The sequence below is a fragment of the Lottia gigantea genome (genome assembly GCF_000327385.1).
Source record: "Lottia gigantea unplaced genomic scaffold LOTGIsca_55, whole genome shotgun sequence".
Lineage (NCBI taxonomy): Eukaryota > Metazoa > Mollusca > Gastropoda > Lottiidae > Lottia > Lottia gigantea.
Window position 1 is genome coordinate 203217 of NW_008709889.1, and position 23451 is coordinate 226667.

At 36.1% G+C, this 23451-nt stretch overlaps 4 protein-coding genes across 4 annotated transcripts; 3 read left to right on the forward strand and 1 right to left on the reverse strand.

The window, feature by feature from the left end:
* Window positions 1-855: 855 nt before the first annotated feature.
* On the forward strand, window positions 856-4993 carry LOTGIDRAFT_234762 (hypothetical protein). The gene is made up of 4 exons (XM_009063028.1): window positions 856-925; window positions 1285-2094; window positions 2262-2504; window positions 4481-4993. Exons 2-4 carry the CDS (start codon window positions 1560-1562, stop codon window positions 4846-4848), a joined length of 1146 nt encoding a protein of 381 aa, XP_009061276.1. The 5' UTR covers window positions 856-925; window positions 1285-1559; the 3' UTR covers window positions 4849-4993.
* Window positions 4994-6605: 1612 nt separating this feature from the next.
* Window positions 6606-9216, forward strand: LOTGIDRAFT_126787 (hypothetical protein; the record flags this gene model as incomplete). The annotated part of the gene is made up of 4 exons (XM_009063029.1): window positions 6606-6761; window positions 8470-8571; window positions 8825-8871; window positions 8997-9216. The coding sequence occupies 4 exons, from the start codon at window positions 6606-6608 to the stop codon at window positions 9214-9216; spliced, it is 525 nt and encodes a 174-aa protein (XP_009061277.1).
* A 1721-nt stretch (window positions 9217-10937) lies between these two features.
* Window positions 10938-11310, forward strand: LOTGIDRAFT_126898 (hypothetical protein; the record flags this gene model as incomplete). Its single annotated transcript, XM_009063030.1, has 2 exons — window positions 10938-11051; window positions 11248-11310. Coding segments are annotated over 2 exons (177 nt in total), but the record flags the coding sequence as incomplete, so codon positions are not given.
* Window positions 11311-19741: 8431 nt separating this feature from the next.
* Window positions 19742-20732, reverse strand: LOTGIDRAFT_165985 (hypothetical protein; the record flags this gene model as incomplete). The annotated part of the gene is made up of 2 exons (XM_009063031.1): window positions 19742-20043; window positions 20315-20732. The coding sequence occupies 2 exons, from the start codon at window positions 20730-20732 to the stop codon at window positions 19742-19744; spliced, it is 720 nt and encodes a 239-aa protein (XP_009061279.1).
* Between the last annotated feature and the right edge of the window lie 2719 nt (window positions 20733-23451).

The following is a 23451-nucleotide window of genomic DNA, read 5'->3' on the forward strand; positions in this document are numbered from 1 at the left end:
GTTATTGTAGAATTATATTGCCCAATACATCAATTATAGAGCGATATGGACATTTCCATCGGCTTCTGTTTTAATATTACAATACAGTATTAAATATGTATATATCGATCAGTGGCTCAACCAGATGAGAGGGGTCCCGTAAACCTAAGTGGTTTGGTTTCCCCCCGGGAACTTTTTTTGTTTGATAACATATGCTCTCTTGCATTCTCTTTATTTTTTCTGAGGATGTGGGTCCGTGGACTTGGTTCAACTCAAGTGTGTCTGTGGTCTGTGTGGTAGTTGAACCACTGCTATCTGCTGTAATACAATATCTGCGAACAGATTTAAATTTGCAGTACAATATCTGCGAACAAGTCTAAATTGCATCGTCTTCTACAGACTGCCAACACTGAGTCTGCTTATCCATTAGATTTTGAAAATACATAGTAAATGCTTTTATTGGTTGTTTTAACAGTGCAACACTTAGAACTGAAAAGTTTCTTAAGCATCTGACAGACAAATATCCCCTTTTTCTCAATCATATAGCTAGTCTTATCAACATTGGAAGTCTTTTTTTAAACTAGAATGCCATTGGCAAGTTAATATTCCCCTACATCTGTACACTGCATCGTGTTGCCCGTCCTCATTAATATACTCAGGAGAGAGTAAAGTCTACCCAGATCGCTAAGCCAACTAGAAAAACGTTACGGATCTGTGACTATGTACTTACCTAATATCTAGTCATGTATATTCAAAATAAACAGAAAAAATCATTTTACTCTACTGAATAAATGGCACATTATTTATCTAATGTATTGAGTTGCACTACGTATACCTAGTTATATAAATAAAAAGTAAATGCATTTAACAGATTTTCTCGTCTATTTAAGGTGAATTCATGCAGGGAAATTGATAACTGCGTAGTACTTTATATCACTTCAGAAACGTAAGAACCCTTTACACATACTCAGCTAATAACAATTAGTCTTTCTTTTACAAACAAGAATGAAACTTTCGAATACTTTAACAATCTTTATCGCGTTTATCTATCTGATTTCATTAATGTGATGAACAAAACAGATGATTCATAAAACTCACGTTGCTAGATTATACCATTCTCATTGAAATTTTAGTGATGGTTCACTGAAATCAATTTTCGCAGTGTAGGTTCTATCAAAAGGTTAGATTTCAGTATTTCTTAAAAGTTTAGCTTTTGTGAACAAGGTTCAGGATTTGTATAAGCCAGGCAAGTTTTTAATGTGAAATTATAACACATCAGTAGAATCGTTGTTTTTTTTTTTCTAGATGGGCGTATTCTAAAATGCTCGAAACTGTGCCGTATTGGTGTGGATGTTTTCGTAATAATTGCCTCTTTAAATTAGAAAATGTTTTGCAGCATATATCTTGAATTATCAATTTCCAAACAGAAATCTGAGAGATCAGGTAAAATGTAAGATATGACAACCTAAAGCCTTTGATTGAGGAATTGTGCGCTACTCTCTCACTATCTCTCTCTTTTATCATATATCAGTTAATACACGACTTTGAAGGTGATACAGAATAGATATCTCGCTTTTAATATGCACAAATTCAAGATGTATATCGAGTTCTTTTTGTTTCTTGTTATGCTTAATAAATATGTCATGGGGGATATAACATTTAGAAGACTTGAAAACGAGGATCCAGATGAAAATGCTATAGAGACAAACCCGAAAGAAAGATATGAACTGGAAACTATAAAAACAGAAATTTCGGATTTAAAGGAATTAATGAAGCAACAGATAACATACCTTCGGATTTTATTGACATGGCATGAAAAATTGGAGGCTGAAAATTCAAAATGGCTGAAGAGATACAAGAGCACCAGACGATACCTTAGAAAGATGAACCGATCTCATCAATGCAAAGATTCTAAAGAGGACCCGTTGAATGTAATAAAGCTTCACAGTCATCAGCTATCCACGACTTATAATGAACATAATGTATTCGGAGAGTCGAGGGAAACAAGCGACCCTAACGCAATGGAACAAGAGGACCATTCTGGTGCAGAAGCTAACGACCAGGAAAATGCTACAAAGGAGGAACCTCCAGTGGTCGTCAGTGGAGCAACTCTGGGTAAGCCTTTAGTAATTCTAATCTGCAAGCATTGTTGCCTTGGATCCATTTGAAATTAAATTGAGAGAACCATTGTAGCCTATTTTCAATTTTAGTATATACGGCGACGAATTTGTGTCCGAATCACGAAAGCTGAAAAAATTTCTGCTTATACATATCTGTTGCAGGCTTTTATGACTTAGAAGTCGATCTCACCAGTGGAGCTTACATTGGTAACCAAGCAGGCATTTCCTGGGTATCAAAGATTAGTAAAGGAATTCAAGAAAAATGTGGACTACAGGGCGTGGTTAAAATGGAATTTCCACCTATAAGTGATGGGGTACAGGGAACCATAATGATTGACATGTGGTTTGATACTCCTTCTGAATGGGTTTTCAACATTGGAGATTCGGCAGCAAATGATGGCTTATGTGAGTACAAGCACTATCCCACTAATAATCTACAATTGATATTAGTTACACTAATTAAATCTTATACCTACACTAAAAAAGGTGTATTCTGTGAAGCATCAGACCAGTGGTTCCCAACCTTTTTCAGTCTTCACACCCCTGGAGCAATCACGTTTGTTTCATACACATCACGCATGCGTTGATGTGAGGTGCTCTCTCAATTCAAATAAATTCTTCTCCTACACCAGTTGGCCACATCCTGACTGACACTGACACCCTAGTCCCACACCCCCAAGGGGTGAGAACAACCCAGGTTAGGAACCAGGGTATGCACCCTTCGTTCGCCTCACAAAATCCCATAGCTGGAGAAGGCAGGAATTTGATTGTTGTCATCAAGCAGACGAATGTCCGAGAAGGCTGTATTTAGACCCTAATGAAGTGGCTATATTATTAGATCTAATAAAAAAACGTAACAGAAGTTATTCTTATTTTGATTAAATCTGTAAGATACAACAAGTAAATATCTTACCTACAACAATTAAAACAATTTAGATATCCTACCTACAACAAATATATACTTTACCTACAACAATTACAACAATTAATTAGATATCTTACCTACAACAATTAATTAGAACAACAATTACAACAATTAATTAGATATCTTACCTACAACAATTGCAACAATTAATTAGATATCTTACCTACAACAATTAGATACATTACCTACAACAATTACAACAATTAATTAGATATCTTACCTACAACAATTAGATACTTTACCTACAACAATTACAACAATTAATTAGATATCTTACCTACAACAATTACAACAATTAATTAGATATCTTACCTACAACAATTGCAACAATTAATTAGATATCTTACCTACAACAATTAGATACTTTACCTACAACAATTACAACAATTAATTAGATATCTTACCTACAACAATTACAACAATTAATTAGATATCTTACCTACAACAATTAATTAGAACAACAATTACAACAATTAATTAGATATCTTACCTACAACAATTAGATACTTTACCTACAACAATTACAACAATTAATTAGATATCTTACCTACAACAATTAGATACTTTACCTACAACAATTACAACACTTAATTAGATATCTTACCTACAACAATTAGATACTTTACCTACAACAATTACAACAATTAATTAGATATCTTACCTACAACAATTACAACAATTAATTAGATATCTTACCTACAACAATTGCAACAATTAATTAGATATCTTACCTACAACAATTAGATACTTTACCTACAACAATTACAACAATTAATTAGATATCTTACCTACAACAATTAGATACTTTACCTACAACAATTACAACAATTAATTAGATATCTTACCTACAACAATTACAACAATTAATTAGAACAACAATTACAACAATTAATTAGATATCTTACCTACAACAATTGCAACAATTAATTAGATATCTTACCTACAACAATTAGATACTTTACCTACAACAATTACAACAATTAATTAGATATCTTACCTACAACAATTAGATACTTTACCTACAACAATTACAACAATTAATTAGATATCTTACCTACAGCAATTAATTAGATATTTTACCTATAACAATAACAACAATCAATTAGATATCGTCTTACCTACACCATTTAATTTCATGTCTTACCTACAACAATTATAAGATACCTTACCTACAAAAATTAGATATCTTGCCTACAAAAATTAGATCCCCTACTCACAACAATTAAATATCTTACTTACAACAATTAGACATCTTACTTACAACAATTAGATATCTTACCTACAAAAATTTATATCTCTAGCACAACAATTCGCTATCTTGCCCACAAGTTTTAGACCTCTTAGACACAACACTTAATAAGCTATCTTGCCTAAAGACTTTAGAACTTATAGCCACAACAATTAGATCTCTCAGGAAATATTTTTATCTAAACTTGATCTCCATTCTTATTTTCAGCTGGTGATGGTAATTATCAAGAAAACGACAGCGAAGCAGAGGGTTACAATCACGTGTTTACAGTTTATGGAAGTGACAAGAGTCAGACCTTTGACAAAGTATTATTTACAGCTAATAACGCTTTACAAACAAATCTGACTGTTTTGGTTACGAATGAAGAAATATCCTGGAAATCTTGGGAAATAGACGAATCTAGTCATTTTAAAACTATGAATAACACTTCTTTATTTGCGTTAAAGGGGCAAACGGATTCTCAAGGTGCTGTAAACTATGATATTTATTTCAGTATGAATAGGGTTATAGCTGGAAATTATCGCTCTGGTTCTGGTTTGTGTAAGGTGGCTTTTAAATGGCTACAAGCTATGTGACAAACGTACACCTCAAACACTCCATACGACATAACGAAGTCTTATGCTTATATGGTTGCCCTAGCGACGGATGAACTGGTATCAGATTTTAGTATTTTTCTCGTTCTGGTTGTTCATTAATAAAAAAACTATTTTAAATCCAACTAAAAAAAATAAATTGTCGTTGTTATTTATTTTCAAATATTGTCGATAATTATGTCGAAAGCAATGAGTTTAAGGGTAGTAATATTCTGCTTGTCTTTTCGATTTTGTACAACATAGCTGCTATTTATTTTGTGTTTTGCTCCTTATACTATACTACCCAAATAGGCTATACGTGTTTGACATTCAAGACAAATGGGGCTGGTTTGAGCACGATGGTACCATACTTCATTATGTTATTATTTGTTCTTGTGAAATGAATGGAGTTTTACGTCCTACTTATCTGCACCCTGTGGGCTAATGAAGACGGATTATTTGTTCTTATGTCGATAAAGATAATGTGTTGAGCTTGAAAAATATCGGTGGCGCTCTTATTCATTTAAATATGGTTCCATGTTAATCTTCAGTATTTACTAGCTCGATTTTGGACAACGTTCGTAGTTTACAACGCAAACACAGGGAAATGGCTTATTTTAAATTCCGAAGAAAAGCTATTTGCTTCGACGAGCTGCCAATATCCCAAACATCAGAAAAGATGCAAATCTGCAACGATGGTGACTATTTCGACCCTTTGTTTTCTTCTACTTTGTCTATTCTGCGTCTACTCAATTGAGCTTGAAGCGCACACAGGACCAGATCGCATAGCCCCTACTCCAGAGTTTGGGGTATTGACCGTTTTCCAATAACGGTTTATGGAAAAGATTACTCACAATATTGATCAATATTGATATATTTTTAAGAAAAGAAAGTATTTAATAAGTTGATAAAACAAAGTTCACATTATGAAAATCAAAATAGGCCTATACTTCCAGTTCACATAATTACTGACAGTTCACATTCACAACTAAATGTCAATAATCGATAGTTCACAATATCAATAATTCACAATGACAATAGTTCACAATTCACGTTATTAGTGAAAATGGTTCACAAAGACAATTCTTCACATTGGCAATAGGTTACAATCTATGTCGCATCCACACTCAGAGATTGTTTCTGTGTCCTTCTGCTTTAGCCAAGTCTCATCACTGCCCGGTTCCTATCTCTAGTCTAGCATGTCAAACATTAAAATTGGAAGTCTTAATCAAATATCAATTTATTCTGATTATATGAGATAAATTTCGTCTCTTGCGACCAGACAGTTTAATGCTAAAAACTTGGTTGAACATAGGCCCACAGTTCTTTTTTAGTCGATTTTCTGTTGAAGAACTTTTGGCATTTTAATTAGATTATGTTTATTCCCTTAAAATGATGTTCAGGAGGTTTCAAAGATTAAGAAGACAATACAAGTGGTAAAACCTACGAGTCCTTGCACGGTTATTTGGGTCTGATATGTTCAATTTAGATGTGGAGAACGTACAGTATATTGTATTGAGAGGACGCAATGAGACCACTTCACCCTTTTGATAGAGACGCGTTAACAGGGAGTAGTTATTAAATGCTAGTCCCTATTGTGTTTACTAATACTAAAAATTACTCTCTTTTTCAATCACATATTGAAGTCAATTTTTTTATGCATATTTTATATATTCGCTATATCGTACAAGAGTGAATTATTACTTTAATATTATAAATTTGTAAATACACACAGGCCACTTGCAATATACACTCACAAAATGGCTGCCACTTTACGTCGTCTGATTTTATTAGTTTCAATATTTTCATCTTTTTTGTGTAGGCCTATACTCGGGTGGGATGAAGGCGACTTTGAAATATTTGATGCTGTCGAGGAAGTTAATCAAAACTTCTATGAGTTTTTGGAAGTTTCACCGGTAGGTAGTCTCCAAGTTTGTATACCATATGAAAAATGTCTTATAGGGAAAAATGGGGATTGGCAAGTGGCAAGTAATATTCTTTATCAGTCACCTTTTACTCAATGGTTTGCGCATACGCACATACATATGTTGAACTTGCATTTGTGTGTTTGTATATCTGGTACTTAGCATTGTAGCTCTAAAGTAAGAAAATCTATGTTCATATTTATGTGAGCTCCTCTTTCTTGCACCGGGTTGAAAAATCCGAAGGTATTATCTCAACTTATGCCAGGATAGAACCTGGACCTTCAGGTAAGAGTCACTGAGCCAACGCTGCTCCAAAAGCAATACACAATGATAACAATGAAGAAACTGAGAGTATTAATATTGAATATTGATTGAAAAAAATTTGAAGAATTGGTTTACAGTCAAGTAACCTAATTTCGTGGAAACCTATTATTCGTGGATTTCTGGAAAGGATTAATAATTTACATGAGCGACCTTGCGCGACCTCCGCTTTAGTTTGTTTTGATAAACATGGGTTTTCTCTACAATGTCAGCTAGTAGAATGAATCCAGTAGTTTCAAGCAAGGTAAAATGTATTAATGTATACTTTGACAAATACAAAATGGCGGATTTCAGTTATTACCAAACGTCCCCATTTTTATCGGCCGAATTTCCTTATAATCCCAAGCGGTAATCGGAATTCCAAGTGTCGTCTGCTAGAATGTAGTCCAACGAATGAAGTCACGTGATCAACTAGCGGATTCTGTGTCAGCAGAAAATTTCTATGAAACACAAAGTTGACCATATTCTTATGTTGTTTCAGTGACTTTTAGCAATAAATCACGCTACGTATCTTATTTTCTCAGTCACTATTTTTTTTTTTAAATCGTGGTTCTTTGAAGGAATTGTCACTAGTTATAATGAATTGATATTAAAGATAAATACTAAGAGAAGTTAATTATACCACCTGGTATCCATACAACGTGTTTTTCTAGACTTATTTATAGATCAAACATTGTACACGAAAATAGGTGACGCATTCTGCCGCCGTTGCAGAGTTGGTTGCTCATGAAATATGGGTCAAAGTGAAGGATTCATAAAGAAAATTGAAATAAACCAATTTTTATTATTTTGTAGAATATCTGAGGAAACATCTAAGACAAAAAAATTTTTCGTTTTTTTAACTTTGACGAAATTCGGTGTTGAATCCTTATATTCACGAAAATAGGTTACACGACTGTACTATTCTTTGAAATTATTAAATGTTTAATCAATTGTTATATTTTCTTGTTAATTGACTGTTATTGGTATTTTTTGAAATCAATAAATTAAACATGCTATAATCATGGTCACTTTACGTTTCTTCTTTCTGCATAGAATGGTCTTTGGTTTTGCAAATTTTGGTCCTCGATTGACATTGAAATCTCACATATTGAAGACCATGGTTGTTCTTGGAATATAAATAAAATATAAAAATTTCAAGCCCTGTCTGTATATGTGTTAAAGGACATTGCAAATGCAGAAATCACATGAAAATATGTTGATTTTACATTGTCCTGTGTCAGAAAAATGTGGTGTTTTCTTTGCACTCAGTTTTGTTCTTCTTGTTTTTATTTCTTAGTGTTTCATGTTATGTATTTGAAGGAATAAAATGTACTTGAACCAATTCAAAGCTTAAACTTAATGTCATCCTTTTATTGAATTTGTAATGATGTTTCAGGATGCGAGCAGTAAAGAAATCAGGAAAGCTTATAGAAAGTTAACACTAAAACACCATCCTGATAAAAATAAAGAAGCTGAAGCAGAAATTACTTTCAGAAAGGTCAGAAAATGATTTTATAAAGTGCATAATTCTTCATGGCCATTGCTAAGGCAATTTAGATAAAATGGAGGTAATAATGTGCTCATAAATGTGAGACATAAGGTCGTATCTGTCTGATAGACCAGTCCCAATTTTGTATAGTTAACCAGCATTTCAATACCTGTCTGTTCTAATTTTTTTTGAATACATAAACATTACATGGGGTGGTAGTAGATATGAGCACATAGTCAATTTCAATATTTCTTTGTTACAGCTTGTCAGTGTTTATGAGATATTAAAAGATGAAGATAAAAGGAAAAGGTAAGAAATGAAAGAAAAAACATTGCAATTGAGCCAAAATGAGAGGGAATTGAATGCTAGGTCAGTTCTTATGAATAGAATCAAGCCTATTGAGATAAACAATGTGTATATTCTTTCTATTACAGATATGATAAAGTGTTGGTTGAGGGTCTGCCAGATTGGAGACAACCTATATTTTACTACCGTCGTGTTAGAAAGATGGGCTTAGGAGAACTGTTTATATTGTTAGCTGGAATAGGGACAATTGGACAATTTCTTACAAATTGGGCTGTATATTTTGAAAAGAAACTTGTTGTGGTAAGCTTCATTATTATCTTGTATGAATCAAAGAGAAGAAAATGTTAACAATCCTGAAGGATGCAGAAATTAATATTGTTTTAATAGCGTAATCACACAATATTTGAAGAAGTTTGTATCATTGAATTTCAGATGTCCTTTTTTTTTATTTCAGCAAGATGTTTTTGAAAGTAAACGGAAAAAGGAGTTAAAGAAATTGAAAAAAGCCAAAAGTGAAGGGGATGTAGATGATATATTACAAGACGAAATTGATGCTATACCACGACCAAAACTGATAGATCTTTGGCCTGTTTTATTGGTGAAGTTTATTTATCGTCTCATTATAGAATCCCCTCAGAATACACTGTTATGTATTGAATACATAAAGGAGGTAATACAAGAAAAGCTTAAGAAAGTGGAAGAAATTGAAGAAGAAAACAATGAAGATGATGAGTGTAAGTGTATGTAGAAAAAAAGAGTTTTGGATGTTGAAAGAAACAAAAGATGACACAAGTTTTCTGACAGAGTTTCACTTTTTTATCATTTAATGACATTGTGCAATGAAATGTCTCAACAATCCCTACCATGGCTGAGCTTAAAAACAATACAATAAATCAGAGTTCAAGTTTCACTCAAACATCTGTTTGATTTAAAATTTTAGTGTTTGAAAAAAGACCAAGAAAAAAACCAGAATACCAGTTACCGGAATATAATGCTGATTTGTATGAGACAGGTTGTGCTGTGTCTTACATTCCAACCTTAAAACCAGAAGCTAATTCTACTGAAGAAATTTCAATTAAGGTATCAACTCTTATAGCTTTTGTTTCTTTAACAAATTTATTTTGTGTGTTAAAGAATGTTCAGCATACAGTTGATCATGGAATTCATGAATAGACATCTCAAATATCTCACATAGAACATTTCTAGCAAGGCTGTGCCAATAAAAAATTCCATATCAATAATGAAAATATTGCATTAATTTGTACTCCAATTTGAAAGGACTTTTTTTTGTAGAAAAGTGGATGGACAGAAGACGATACTATATTGCTGGCTAAATTAGTAAATAAATTCCCTGGTGGTACACCTCAAAGGTGGCAGAAAATAGCAGATATGATGGGAAGATCTGTTGAAGAGGTATTTCATTTTACCTTTGTTTCCTTATTTATATGCATGGTGTTTGAAGTTATATATGTGACTGATTCAAATCAATGATAATACTGAACTATAATGCACAGAAAATATTATCAAACGCAGTTATCAAACAATACAAAAGTCTAGAGAAGGTTTCAAAAATACTTTTATCCTATGTATGTGGTTTGGGAATACTTAAAGCTTTTGTTGCATCATTCTGATTTCCAGTTGTTCAAAGACTTAAATATCACATAGATTTTTTGGAAAACCTGAGGTTTGAGTTGACAGTTAAAAGGCAAATCATTGTAGATTGAATTTTGTTGTTTTAGGTAACTTCAAGATCCAAGAAAGCTAAAGACACTTATGTAGCCAATCTAACATCTGTTAACCAAGTGGATAGTGTTAAGTTAAAGGGAGGTAATATTAATAAAAAGGGAAGTGAAATTAGTGACAATATCATAACTAAGGGAGAAGAGACTTCTTGCCAGAATGACACTGATAAAAGTCATAATATAGAAACAAAAGATATTTCAGACAAAAAACGTTACAAAAGTACAAACCCAGATAAAATTGTACAAAGAACTAAGGTGATAAATGAGTATAAAAATACTGGTGAAAGTAACAGTAGTGATGAGAGTAAATTAAAAATCAATGAAAGTGACACATGGACACAAAATCAACAAATGATATTTGAGTGGGCTTTAAGACAATATCCTAAAGGGATAGAACAACGATGGGAAAAAATTGCTAAGCATCTACCAGGCAAATCAAAAGTAAGTACAAGTCAAAATTATCATTTTCATTTGGCTTTAGAATATGTTATTAGGGGTCATGTGCTAGTTTTTATGAAACTTATTGATCAACAGATTATGATGTTACTGTAGGTCTATCGATTGAAGTTAGTGTCTTATTGAGTATTCTATACTTTGCTAATTCAGTTTATATTTTTTATCAATCTGATCATTACAGGAGGACTGTATCATTAGGTTTAAACATTTAGCTGAATTAGTCAAGAAAAAGAAGGCAAGCTAAAGTTAAAGAAAAGAAGGGCAACTATAGAAAGATAAAGAAGTCAAGCTGAAAACAGAACACAATCTGTGATATAATATATTGATATCTGGTGTGTGGTGGTGTTGGTTGATACATTGAAATGTCTGTGTAATTTATATTAATAAAAATGATTAATTCATGCAGCAATCAATTGTATAATTTTTAATGACAATTGCAAGTTATGAACAAGTTGCAGATTTGGAGAGAGTCTTTTCGTGGGGACCTGTTTGGTAGGTATTTATCTCATGACATAATATATTCTCAAAAGCACATTAAAATCTACAGTTTTGTGCTGATAAGGTTGTCTCAATAATGAAAATTATATTTAGCTTACCAGGCAAGATAATATACGCCTACTGGCAGCTTTGATTTCGAATAAAAATATTTGGCAGTACAGTAACAATCACCAGTATGAAATATTCAACCTTCAGTCATACACTTCTCTTGAACTTTTTGGGAATACTGTATAATATTATTAAGTTTTGTCAAAATGTTTTGTGTTTACGAGTAAAACATTTTCCGATTTTTTGATTTTCAATAGGGTTCATCCATGGGTGATAATGAACAATTTCACAAAGTTTTGTCTAAATCTGTCGAGAATCGTGTCTTCTACAGTGTTTAAGAGCCAAAACATGAACGCGCTTTTAAAAACAAGGTCAATAACTCATACTAAATCCTTGGGTGATGACAAAGATTCACACCAAGATTCGTCAATATCGTGCCTTCTGGAGTGTTTGCAAGCTAAAAAGTTTTCAAAAACAAGGGCATCATCTCATATGAAATATTTTTCGATTTTTGTTTGTTTTTCAATAAGGTCCGTCCTAGAGTGATAATAAACACTCACACCAAGTTTCGTAAAAATCTGTCAAGAATTGTGCCTTCTAGGATGGTTATGAGCGGACGAACCACCGGATATATGCCATTTCATGTGGGCGTATAAAAATATCGAAATACATTTGGAGTCAATAAATAAGGCCCATTTCTATAAGTCGTGTCCATACGGAATTGGACTATTTCACCTATGAATATTTGCACGTCTTATCGAAATTAAGAATATTTCAATATAAATAGCTCGAGTTATTGCTTTCGTTTCTAAAACTCGTGATGCAAAACGAAAAGTATTTCCACCTACCTCGTTCATTTGCTGTAGTACAACCGATTTGATCATTATCTTTTTGTTTGGTTATAAACAACGGTCAAATGAACTGTTATAGAACGGGTAACGAATCTGACCAAATTTCAAATTATATTTGATTACAGATTTGATATTGGTGTCTGTAATTATGATGTCGAGGTTATATTCGCTTTGATTTGTTATTTGATGGGGGACCTCAAGATATGTATAGTATACATGTGGTTGCCCGCATTTAAACTCATGTTTGCCCATGTTATATCTTGTCTTCAAACTGTAGGTAAAAATGGAAGAATATGGTATTTGCATCGCTAGATCCAAATAGAGTGAGGAGCAGTCTACAAATAAACAAAAAATAAGAGCAATCTGGTATGCTGTCAATTTGGTACAGAATTATAGACTTTTTTCAAAGCAGTTTTGTCACACATGACTTATTCATATAACAACAAAAGAATCACCTTCACAATCGCATAAATTAATTACATTTAAGGTAGACTCCGAAATTAACTGATATATCAACCATGATCTTTGCAGATTCGGACCTTTCAGAACAAGGGCAACTTGTATCTATTTTAAGTCACTAGTGCGCTCAGGTAGACTAAACTGAAGGCAATGAAATTTTATCACATAAAAAGATAATTTCAACCAAAAATATAGCAAGTTCGAAACTTACCAACCCAAATAACAAATAATAACGTTTGTAGGAATCTTACCCGAGCACTGCTAATTGTAGTGGGAAAGTCTAAAAATCATGTGATTCTTGACTGCACCAAGGGTATAAAACTGGTTGAATGGCATGTCGGGTGGAGGAGGAAGTCATGTGTCAAGGCAAATGGAGACTAGGGAAGGCTAAATGGGATTTCTTTAGGCGTCATTTCACTCGTTCCAAGCTAGAACTAGCAAGGGACGAGAACGTCTCTAGTTTTTCTGGGAAGTTGACTCAGGTTATTACTGATGCTGCTATGGGCTCTATTCCCCGGACTAAGGATGGCATTGCACGTAGGTCACCCAAGTCCTGGTGGTCCGATGAACTCCAGGCTGCCGTGGATGCTCGCAAGCGGGCTCTACGACGGTTTCAGAGGAAATCGGACCGTTATACCAAGGCAGAATACTTAGCGGTCAAGGCTTCTACAGCTGCTCTGTTGCGTGAATCACAAACAAAGCACTGGCAGGAGTTCTGCAACTCATTAAATGAGAAGACCAACCTAAGATCTGTCTGGGGTAAAATAGACTCAATGCTTGGTAAAAAATCTAATTCTTCCATTCCAACTCTTTGTTACAGGGATTCCACAGAATACAGCAATGAAGGAAAAGCCAATTTGTTAGCGAAGTGTTATGCTGACGGCAGTGCTGATACCAACCATACCAAAGAATTTCTAAAGAACAAGAAGACCTTCTACACCAACCACACTCCAATTCATCATTCGCCCTTAGAGGATGAACGGGATCTTAACGCTCCCTTCACCCTCGACGAGCTGAAGAAAAGCATTGTACAGTAAGAAAGACAGCGCTACTGGTGAAGATAATATCAAGTACAGCATGTTAAAGGAGTTACCAATGGAAGCGTCTACAGTTCTACTAGAATTATTCAACAAATCATGGTATAATGGTACAATTCCGGAAAGTTGGAAAACGGCAATGGTCATTCCTCTACCAAAACCGCAGAAAGTCTATGCAGTTCATACAGGTCTATTTCTCTGACCTCGACTCTATGTAAAACATTTGAGACGATGGTCAATAATAGACTTAGATACCACTGTGAACTAAATGGTCTTATCGATCCCAACCAAAGTGGCTACAGAGAGAAACGGTCAACAATGGATCAAATCGTTCGACTTCAACACGACATGGCCGCCCAACTTGGAAAGAAGAACTACTTCAGTGCAGTATTCCTGGATCTGTCCAAGGCCTTTGACTTAGTCTGGGTTGATGGTTTGCTTTTTAAACTTAATAAACTTGGCATTCGGGGTCGCATGTTCAGGTGGATCCAAGACTTCTTAAGGGATCGCCAGATACAAGTGAACGTCGCCAATTCTCTCAGCGAGAAGCACTCGTTGGAGAATGGCACCCCGCAAGGCTCTGTTATTAGCCCTACCCTCTTCAGCATTATGATCAATAATGGCCCTGGATTATGTAAAGCATATAGAGCTCTCGGTTAGCACGGCTCTATATGCAGATGACAGTTCGATATGGACTGGTCACAATGACGTATGCAAACTGCTCTGAACCAAGTTGCTAAATGGGCAAACGACTGGGGCTTCATTATTTCGGAAGCTAAAACCGTCGGTTTGTTCTGCAGCAGAAAGAAAGATCACGACAGTATTGACCTTAGACTGAATGGTGTGAAGATTAAGCATGAGAATTCAGTAAGGTTCCTGGGAGTACACTTTGACAGGTGTCTGACTTGGAGTACGCACATTGACTATATCTGTAACCGGTCTACAAAAATCTTAAATGTTATGCGTTATGTTTCAGGTACCACATGGGGAGCAAACAGAGAAACTCTAATGATGATGTACAGGTCACTGGTTCGCTCAGTTATTGATTATGGTTGTATTGCCTATGGTAAAGCAAGTGATACACAACTGAAGAAACTCGACGTTCTACACATGAAAGCTATACGTATTGCCACCAGGGCAGCCGTAGGTACGAAGAATGAGGCGCTACTTCAGGAGGTGGGAGAGAAACCCCTCTCTCTTCGGAGGGAGGAGCTATCTCTCAAATTCTGGGGGAAACTTCAGTATTTGTCCGAAAGCTGTCCGACGTATTCCAGCATCAGAAGATTTACTCGTGTCGGAAATAACCAGAAGAATCGGAGTATTTCTTACGGGCAAGCGGTCATTGATCTATTGAGAGAGCATCAGCTCGATCAAGTAACGATCTTTGAACGCCGCCTATCGGCTACTCCGTTTTGGAAGGTTACCAACCCGACAGTCAACACCCAGCTGATCCAGAGTACCAACAAGCACGAGGACCCAGTGGGAGCAAGAGCTCACGCTCTTGATCTCATTGATTCCGTGTACGCCGACCATTTGAAGATCTACACCGATGGTTCCATGAGTAATACCGCAACAGGTTACGGTTTGTGCATCCCAGCAAAAGGCATCCGCATCAGTAAAAGGATCCCCCCGCACTGTTCAGTGTTCACAGCAGAACTTTTTGCCATCAGGGACGCGGTAGCATGGCTGTCCGTCAATCACACGGAGCATGCCGCGATTCTATCCGACTCGCTAAGCAGCCTCCAATCTATTTTTCTCACCTCTTCTAATTGCAGGTCAGAAGTTATTTCCGAAATAAGAAGAATGATCCACAACTACCAAACCAACAACAAACAGAAGATTGAATTAGTATGGGTTCCATCGCACGTCTCCATTCCTGGCAATGATCAAGCAGACCGTTGTGCCAAAGAAAGTCTGAGTCTGGAGGATATCGAGCCTGTAGAATACTCCTATTCAGAGTTCTGCAGTATCGTATCTTCTAGGATCAACCAGAAATGGTCTGACATGTTACGGAACCTCGACACCGCAAGATACCAGATTGATCCGAAGATACCAAACCAAACCAAACCAAACCATCCATGTGTAGCCATCTGCAAAGTGGCAACCAGACTCCGGACCAACAACGTACTACGAGACCATCAGTTCAACGAAACCCGCTCGTAAGCCACTACTAGAGTACCTGGAAACCAACGGCATACCACTAACCATACAGAATGTTTTGGCTCCAACCACGGACCACTGGTATACGATAATGGAACTAGTCTTCCATTTTATAACCAAATCTGTCTTGAACAGATAGGCTAAGTTTTTTTTACTCAAAGTTTCTTAACACTTTTTAATTATATCCAATCAATTTAACAAGTTTCATCGCAGAAACATTAGAGAACATCTCTCCCCCCTTTTGTGAACCCCCCCCCCCCCCCCCCTTCTCTTTCCTCCCTCTTTTTCTCACTTTCTTTGTTTTTTCTTTCCTTTTTTTTCCAACAGATAACAGATAATCTAACCAAACCAAACCAAACCAACGACTACCATTCGACTACCAATCAACAAGAAATACCATGATCAGAACGAGTTTGGAAGAATGAAGGAGACCGAGTAACTCACGCCACACCATCCAGGGCCGAGTTTCACCGCCATGTCATTCGACCCGACCAGATCTAACGAAGAATCAACAACCAAACCAACAACACCGAATCATCCAATTTGATCCAATCCAACTACCAACTACTACGACTACCAACAACTACCTAGTTTGCGATATCAGCATCCGCTGGAAGCGAACGTTAACTTGTCATCTACCTACCTACCTACCATGTCGGGTTTACACAACGATATAATCAAGAAGAATGCCATAACTGATATAGCAACAACGTGAGCAAGCTCTGTGAATGGTACGGATAGGGGGCCATCCAATCATCCATGCCCACATCACATGGACTTTACATGAACAGCAGTGGCGGAGCCAGGTTTACGTCCCAGGGGGTTGCCCGAATTTCTAACTTAGTTATGAGAGTTTTGCAAACTCTTCGAGAGAAACACTATTGTTATTGGCAGAGTATTTTCACTCTTTCTAGAACACATGATACTACCCCCCTTAAGAGATCCACAAGTATTCAGTTTAATTATTAAATGATCTATTTTCCAAGGGAAGTAAGTCAAGGAATTTGTTAACTTGTGAAACCTTACCGAACTATCTTAATTTAAGACAATTCGGGCACAGATTTCAATTTTTTTTACCAATAGTATATGTCATACAATATTTATTGAAAAAAAATTGAAACCTGTGCCCGAATTGCCTTTTTTTGGTTGTGTAAAAAAAAGTTCTAAACTGCGTGTTCAATTTTTGAAATATATAAAATATACTCATACGAATGACATTCGGGCAGTGATTTCGATCCTTAAATAATATGAATTATGAAATATTATTATAGGAGAATACAATCGGGCTATCAATTTAAAAAAATACAGTTATAGTATAGGATATTCGGGCAAAGATATGATTTCATTTTTAAATTCCAAAAAAAAAAAAAAAAAAAAATCGGGCCGCCACTGATGAACAGGTCTTCCTGTGACAAACTGGGAGGCACTCATTGAGTTAGACACTTACTCGCTCACCTGAAGGTCCAGAGTTATTCCAGACATAGGTCGAGATAATACCTTAGGATTTTTCAACCTGGTTTCCCCCAGTCAGTGATGCAGGTAAGAGGTCCTGTCGGGTGGAACAATGGACCGAGACCCCGTACAGTGCATCTCTGGACGAACGACAAGCTGATGCATGAGGTCAAAGGGTTTATCGACAGATCGTGTCCAGGCGGCACCGAAGAAGTTAAGGAATCGAGGTTTACTTTGAATGTAACGATGTGTTTATAGCAAAATGTTTATTTATCGCTTGGCGAGTAGTGAAATTTATGAAATTTTCCTCCGTCATTTTCCTGAAGGCCATCAGCGATTTGATTGGATGTTATGAGCTACATCAAATCATTACGGATTAATGGTGGATGGTGAATATGTAGTAAACAGAGCCTATATAAACTTTGTGGGGGGTTCTTGAATGGCACTGCATTCCAGATAAGTTTTCTGTGGTGAAAAATGGATCGAACAAAGACGACAGTTGGTGTATAGATAATTGTTTTCTTTCATCTTTGCCTGTAAATCCTCTCTTTTACTTGCTGCAACCCATCTGACAAGCCTACAATGTGAAATAAGACACCATACGTTAGAAGGAATCGGCCAACTCGGACCAAAACAAAGTCGGACCAATGCTCATTCAGACCACTTTAAAAAAACTGTCATAGATCTCACAAAGTCGGACGAAATTTTCATAGAATCATAACACAGTGTTGGATCATGTTTCAAAATTCATTACTACACACTCCATTTGAAAGAATAATTATTTCAAATCTGTCAGAATTAAAATGTTTTAGACTATGAATGTTTTGAATTATGATCAAAATGGCCCCAAACAAAAAAGAGTTAAAAAGGCACCAGTCCTGGAGAAAGTCAAAATATTCAAAATGGCCGCAAATTTGTCAAAATAATGACATAGGCCTAATGATTTAACAAATGATGTTCATATTGAAGCAACAAAATGGTTTAATTGTTGATATTACAAAGGTATATGAATAGTGAGAATTAGATCTAGTTACAGTTCGAGAATTAATCCATCTCCCCAGATTTAGTTTATTGTTTTTATGTAGCCTAGTGGGTGTCATTTTTGTTTTGTAAACACAACCATGTCCTTCAATGCAAATCATTTTCAAGGTGTAGGCGTCAAATATGAATGAAAAAAATACCTGTCGTGGTCCTTATTCTTCGGAAACCTAAATAAGTTTAGTTCTGGGTTACTGCCTTTGCTGTTGCTGCAGTCAAAAGCTGCACAAAAACTTCCATGGCTTGAAGACGCCATAGCTGTTAAGTCTTTCCCGCGCTTTATAGCATCCAGCCACTAGAGGCGCTACGGTCCTAGTAATCAAAATGGCAGACATCCAGTGACATGGCTCGTTTATATAGGCTCTGGTAAACATCACAGTCCATGACGTTGGCTACACAAAGCACAGACATTGACAGCTCAGCATGAGATTAGGATAGACTCACACTGCACAACATTGGTAACGACCAAGCTGGTTGATGTTCGTCTACAGTGATGAAAGTCAGTTCTGTTTACTCAGAGATGATGGGAGGCAGAGAGTTTATCGCGGAAGGGGTGAACGGACAGCGGAATGTTTGGTAGCGGAACGGCCACCTATCCCCCGTGACTTAATCAGACGATTTACTTTTTTGTGTGTAGGAGGGTATTCGCCTGTATTGAAGCTCTGAGTGGTCAAACAAGCTACTAATGTGAATGATATTCACTAGAAGCTATACGTTTGCCAATATTATTGTTGTACAGACTTATCTGTTCTGTGTTGTTTTTTCTGGTGTTTTTAAATTTTTCAAAGTTTCATTTGACCTTCAGGTTTGTTTTAACCGATCTTCCAGATATTCCAGATTACTATAGACTTTCATGATGGCAAATGAATTAGTGGAGTAAGTCCATAATTCCATGCCCTGAAACTGCAGTCGTCTCCCCTTTATCAAAGAGACTACACTTGTAATATTTATGTTAGAACACTGATTCAGTATTTTTTATCTACGTGATATTAATATACTCCAAGGTGATAATAATTCATGGAATTTTGCATTTAAAACTTCGTATGTGTATGGTGGCTAACTCCAGTGGACATGCCATCACGACGGGCAGTTTCAGTTGATATGTCATCACCAAGGAGGATCTGATCTGTTATCAGGACGCGCAGTTTCCGTCAACCTTTACGACGAGAAACTTCAGTGGACAGGCACCTTCCATTGTCCAATCACGATAGGCAGCATCAGTTAATCTGCTTCCAGGGTGGACACCCTCCAAGGATCTCTTATCAGGACAGAGGGTTTCCCGCTGTCTGTCATCAAGACGAGATGCATCCGTTGAGATGTCATTTGGAACATCAACGTCTCTCCATCTGTCACCAAGACGAGATGCATCCAAGGAGATTTCACTTGGAACATCAACAGGACGAGATGCATCCATTGAGATGACACTTGGAACATCTAAAACAGACGAGATGCATCCAAGGAGATTTCACTTGGAACATCAACAGGACAAGATGCATCCATTGAGATGACACTTGGAACATGTAAAACAGACGAGATGCATCCAAGGAGGTGTCACTTGGAACATCAACGGCTTTGCATCTGTCATCAAGACGAGATGCATCCATTGAGATGTCACTTGAAAGATCAATGTCTCTCCATTTGTCACCTGGACGAAATGCATCCATAGAGATGCGACTTGGAAGATCAATGTCTCTCTATCTGTCACCAGGATGAGATGCATCCATTGAGGTGACGCTTGGAACATCTGTCCATCTGTCACCAGGACGAGATGCATTGGAACTTGGAACATCAACGGCTCTGCAACTGTCACCAAGACGAGATGCATCCATTGAGATGTCACTTGAAAGACCCACATCTCTCCATCTGTCACTAGAACAAGATGCACCCACAGAGATGTCACTTGGATGATCAATGTCTCTCCATTTGTCACCTGGACGAAATGCATCCATAGAAATGCGACTTGGAAGATCAATGTCTCCTTTTGTCACCAGGACGAAATGCATCCACGGAGATATCACTTGGGTGGTCAATGTCCCTCCATTTGTCACCAGGACGAAATGCATCCATAGAGATGCGACTTGGAAGATCAATGTCTCTCCATATGTCACCAGGACGAAATGCATCCATGGAGATGTCACTGGGAAGATCAACGTCTTTCAATCTGTCGTCAGGATAAGATGCAACCATGGATATGCCACATAGAAATGAAGGTAAGTAATCAAGGATGGACAATGACCTACACGGAGTAATACTGCCTATAGATTGTAATTTGGAGTCACACCATTACCTCCTTCAAAGGGTTCTGGTCGAGAAAATGAATCTCATGCGGACATACGTAAACCAGAATTGGAAAGACAGAAAAAGGGTAAAAAAAATAGATTTGTAGGAAGTTAAGCCCATTTTATCTTTTGGATACATGTCCTGAGTGCATGGTAACGAGAATCTGATCAAAACTTCCTTAGCTTAAGGTACATCATTTGCCCAGAAAGATATTAACAAACTTGTCGTAATTAAGAAGATTAGGTTCAAGACTGCTCCGATACCTCTAAAAGTTCCTAAGCTATCAAGTCAACCAAAGAGCCATATAATAGTTTGCGAAACTAAAGCCTCTGAGTTAAGATTGTAAAAAATGGGCCACAAATTGTAACACGGAAGACGTTTCCACCAGATAAGGTTCTTGAAATTCCCCCAGCAGGGCCAATTTTGGTACATCCACATAGGTCTTTTCTACTCAAGACAGTTTTTCTGAATCCCATCCACCAACACTAAAAGAAACATGGGCCACAACGTCCGGATAATTTGTACTGAAACTTTGCCCGTTCACTGGAATATTATCCGAGCATAGACCCTATTCCATCACCGTGAAACTGAAATCTCGAAGCTCCGACATCTGAAGAAAACTGAGGAAGAAAAGAAAGCTTAATCCTTGGAACTTTACGACAGACAATGCAGAGATCACGGACCCCAACCCGGAAAGAGCCACGTAAGAGGATTTTTTGTAAAATATATTGAAAAGCAAACAACGTGGAATTAAAACTACGTGTTGAAATTATTGCGTATCATATATTTTTTTACATGGCTCTAGAATGTTATAGTCCAGTACCAGTATCAGCTGAAGTGCCACTTTGATCCTCTTGACATTATTTCTAACATTAACCACTAAAACAACTTGTTGTAAAGGAAGGAAACGTGTGACTAATATGCTGAAAACATAATAAAGGAAAACAACATAAATACAACGGTCCAAAGCAGCGAGAAAACGGCACGAGCAAATACTTATAAACTGGCGAAATCTTTATAATCAGTATCAGAGGTTAAAAGTTAGCGAATTTAATTGGAAATTTCCTTTCATACACGGAAATTATATAACTACTATATATATTATAATTGTAGCTGTGAAAGAGGTCGGTCGGTCAAATTAAATAGGTGTGACACAAATTTCAGGAAACTCTTGTAGCAAAACGAGCAGAACAGATAGACACTCCCATACAAAGTTCCAATTCTAATCAAAATTCTTCTTCTATCTTCAGAAATAGACAAATTTGTAAACTTGACCTAATAGTTTAGATTGTTTTACAGCATAACAGTATGTCATTTAATCTGTTCTAGTTCACAAGCCTTTACAAAGGAACAAAAATCATATGAAGACATTTTGTTTAGATATTTTCGGGTCAGCAAACTTGAATCTGTGAAATCTTGAAAACAAAAATGTCGAATATGAAAGATTCTTGTCCTTGATCTACAAACGGAAAGTTTTTCCGTTTTAAATTTTCAGCATTCGTGTCTATTCTGTTTGTTTTTTATTTCATACAAAGTCAAACAGTATTAGGATAAAAGTTTTGAAGATTCAAAAACTCAATGCAGTTATCCGTTATGATTCCAGTAAAGAAAAGGAATTAGGGTGTGTTCGATGAAAAATGACAGAAGGGAGAAACATAAGCTTTATTTTCATATTTCAAATAAACCGCTCAGCAGGCGAGACACATGAATACCATCTGTTTGAGAGAGGTTCTGATTAGGTGAAAGTAATTATTGAAAGATGTGAAGCGTGGCTCTATATAGATTCTATAACCACAGATATTTCATTGTCCAGGTTTACGATAAGAACGTGGTAACTCTATGGCTGGGAAAAAAATAAGAATATATATGTATCCTTCAAACCATTCTGATTATGACGTGTATGCTTTTGTATACCAATTTCAGTATGCAGTTATCAAACAATTTGGCTTTTAGTTTTAATTCTGAATATTAAAATGCACACGAGAGACAAATGCTTTTTCTTCATTTTACAGATAATTAATTTAAATTATTTCTTAACACAAAGGACTTGAAAAAATCTCTTGATTTCGGGTATTTTGGTATATTTTCAAATATACCGATGGAATTGATCACTTCAATTCATGATAAGTTATACGGAAGGTAATTTAGTCGCAGTGTTATCCATGGCTCTAATCTTGATCATTTCTGAACTCACAAGTATCGGCTATCCTATCTATATTCAATGTTTGAAGTGTACAAGCTGAAAGGAAATACCCTTTAAACACAGACCGACGATTTCTTTATCAATTTGTTTCATCGTCATGGGAACGAGTTTTCAAAACACTTAAATGACAAATATTTCTCAAAAGTCAAATAACAATATGGTTTCATGTGATATTAATATGTGTTTTTACGGAGATGTCTTTAGCACATTTGCCAGACATAAAACTACATGTTTTGAATGCAAAAATGAAACAGCTGATGAACACAAGTGTTAATTAATTGTGACATGGAAATCCAATATCGAATGACTTCAGCCAGTGCGACGATATTTAGATGGGAATATCATATATAAGTTTTTAA

Bases quoted from the DNA above. Each gene is read 5' to 3' on its own strand.
- LOTGIDRAFT_234762 (XM_009063028.1), top strand. From the start codon at position 1,560: ATGCACAAATTCAAGATGTATATCGAGTTCTTTTTGTTTCTTGTTATG. The intron at 2,095-2,261 runs GTAAGCCTTTAG...TATCTGTTGCAG, and splicing joins CGTCAGTGGAGCAACTCTGG to GCTTTTATGACTTAGAAGTC. The intron at 2,505-4,480 runs GTGAGTACAAGC...TCTTATTTTCAG, and splicing joins GGCAGCAAATGATGGCTTAT to CTGGTGATGGTAATTATCAA.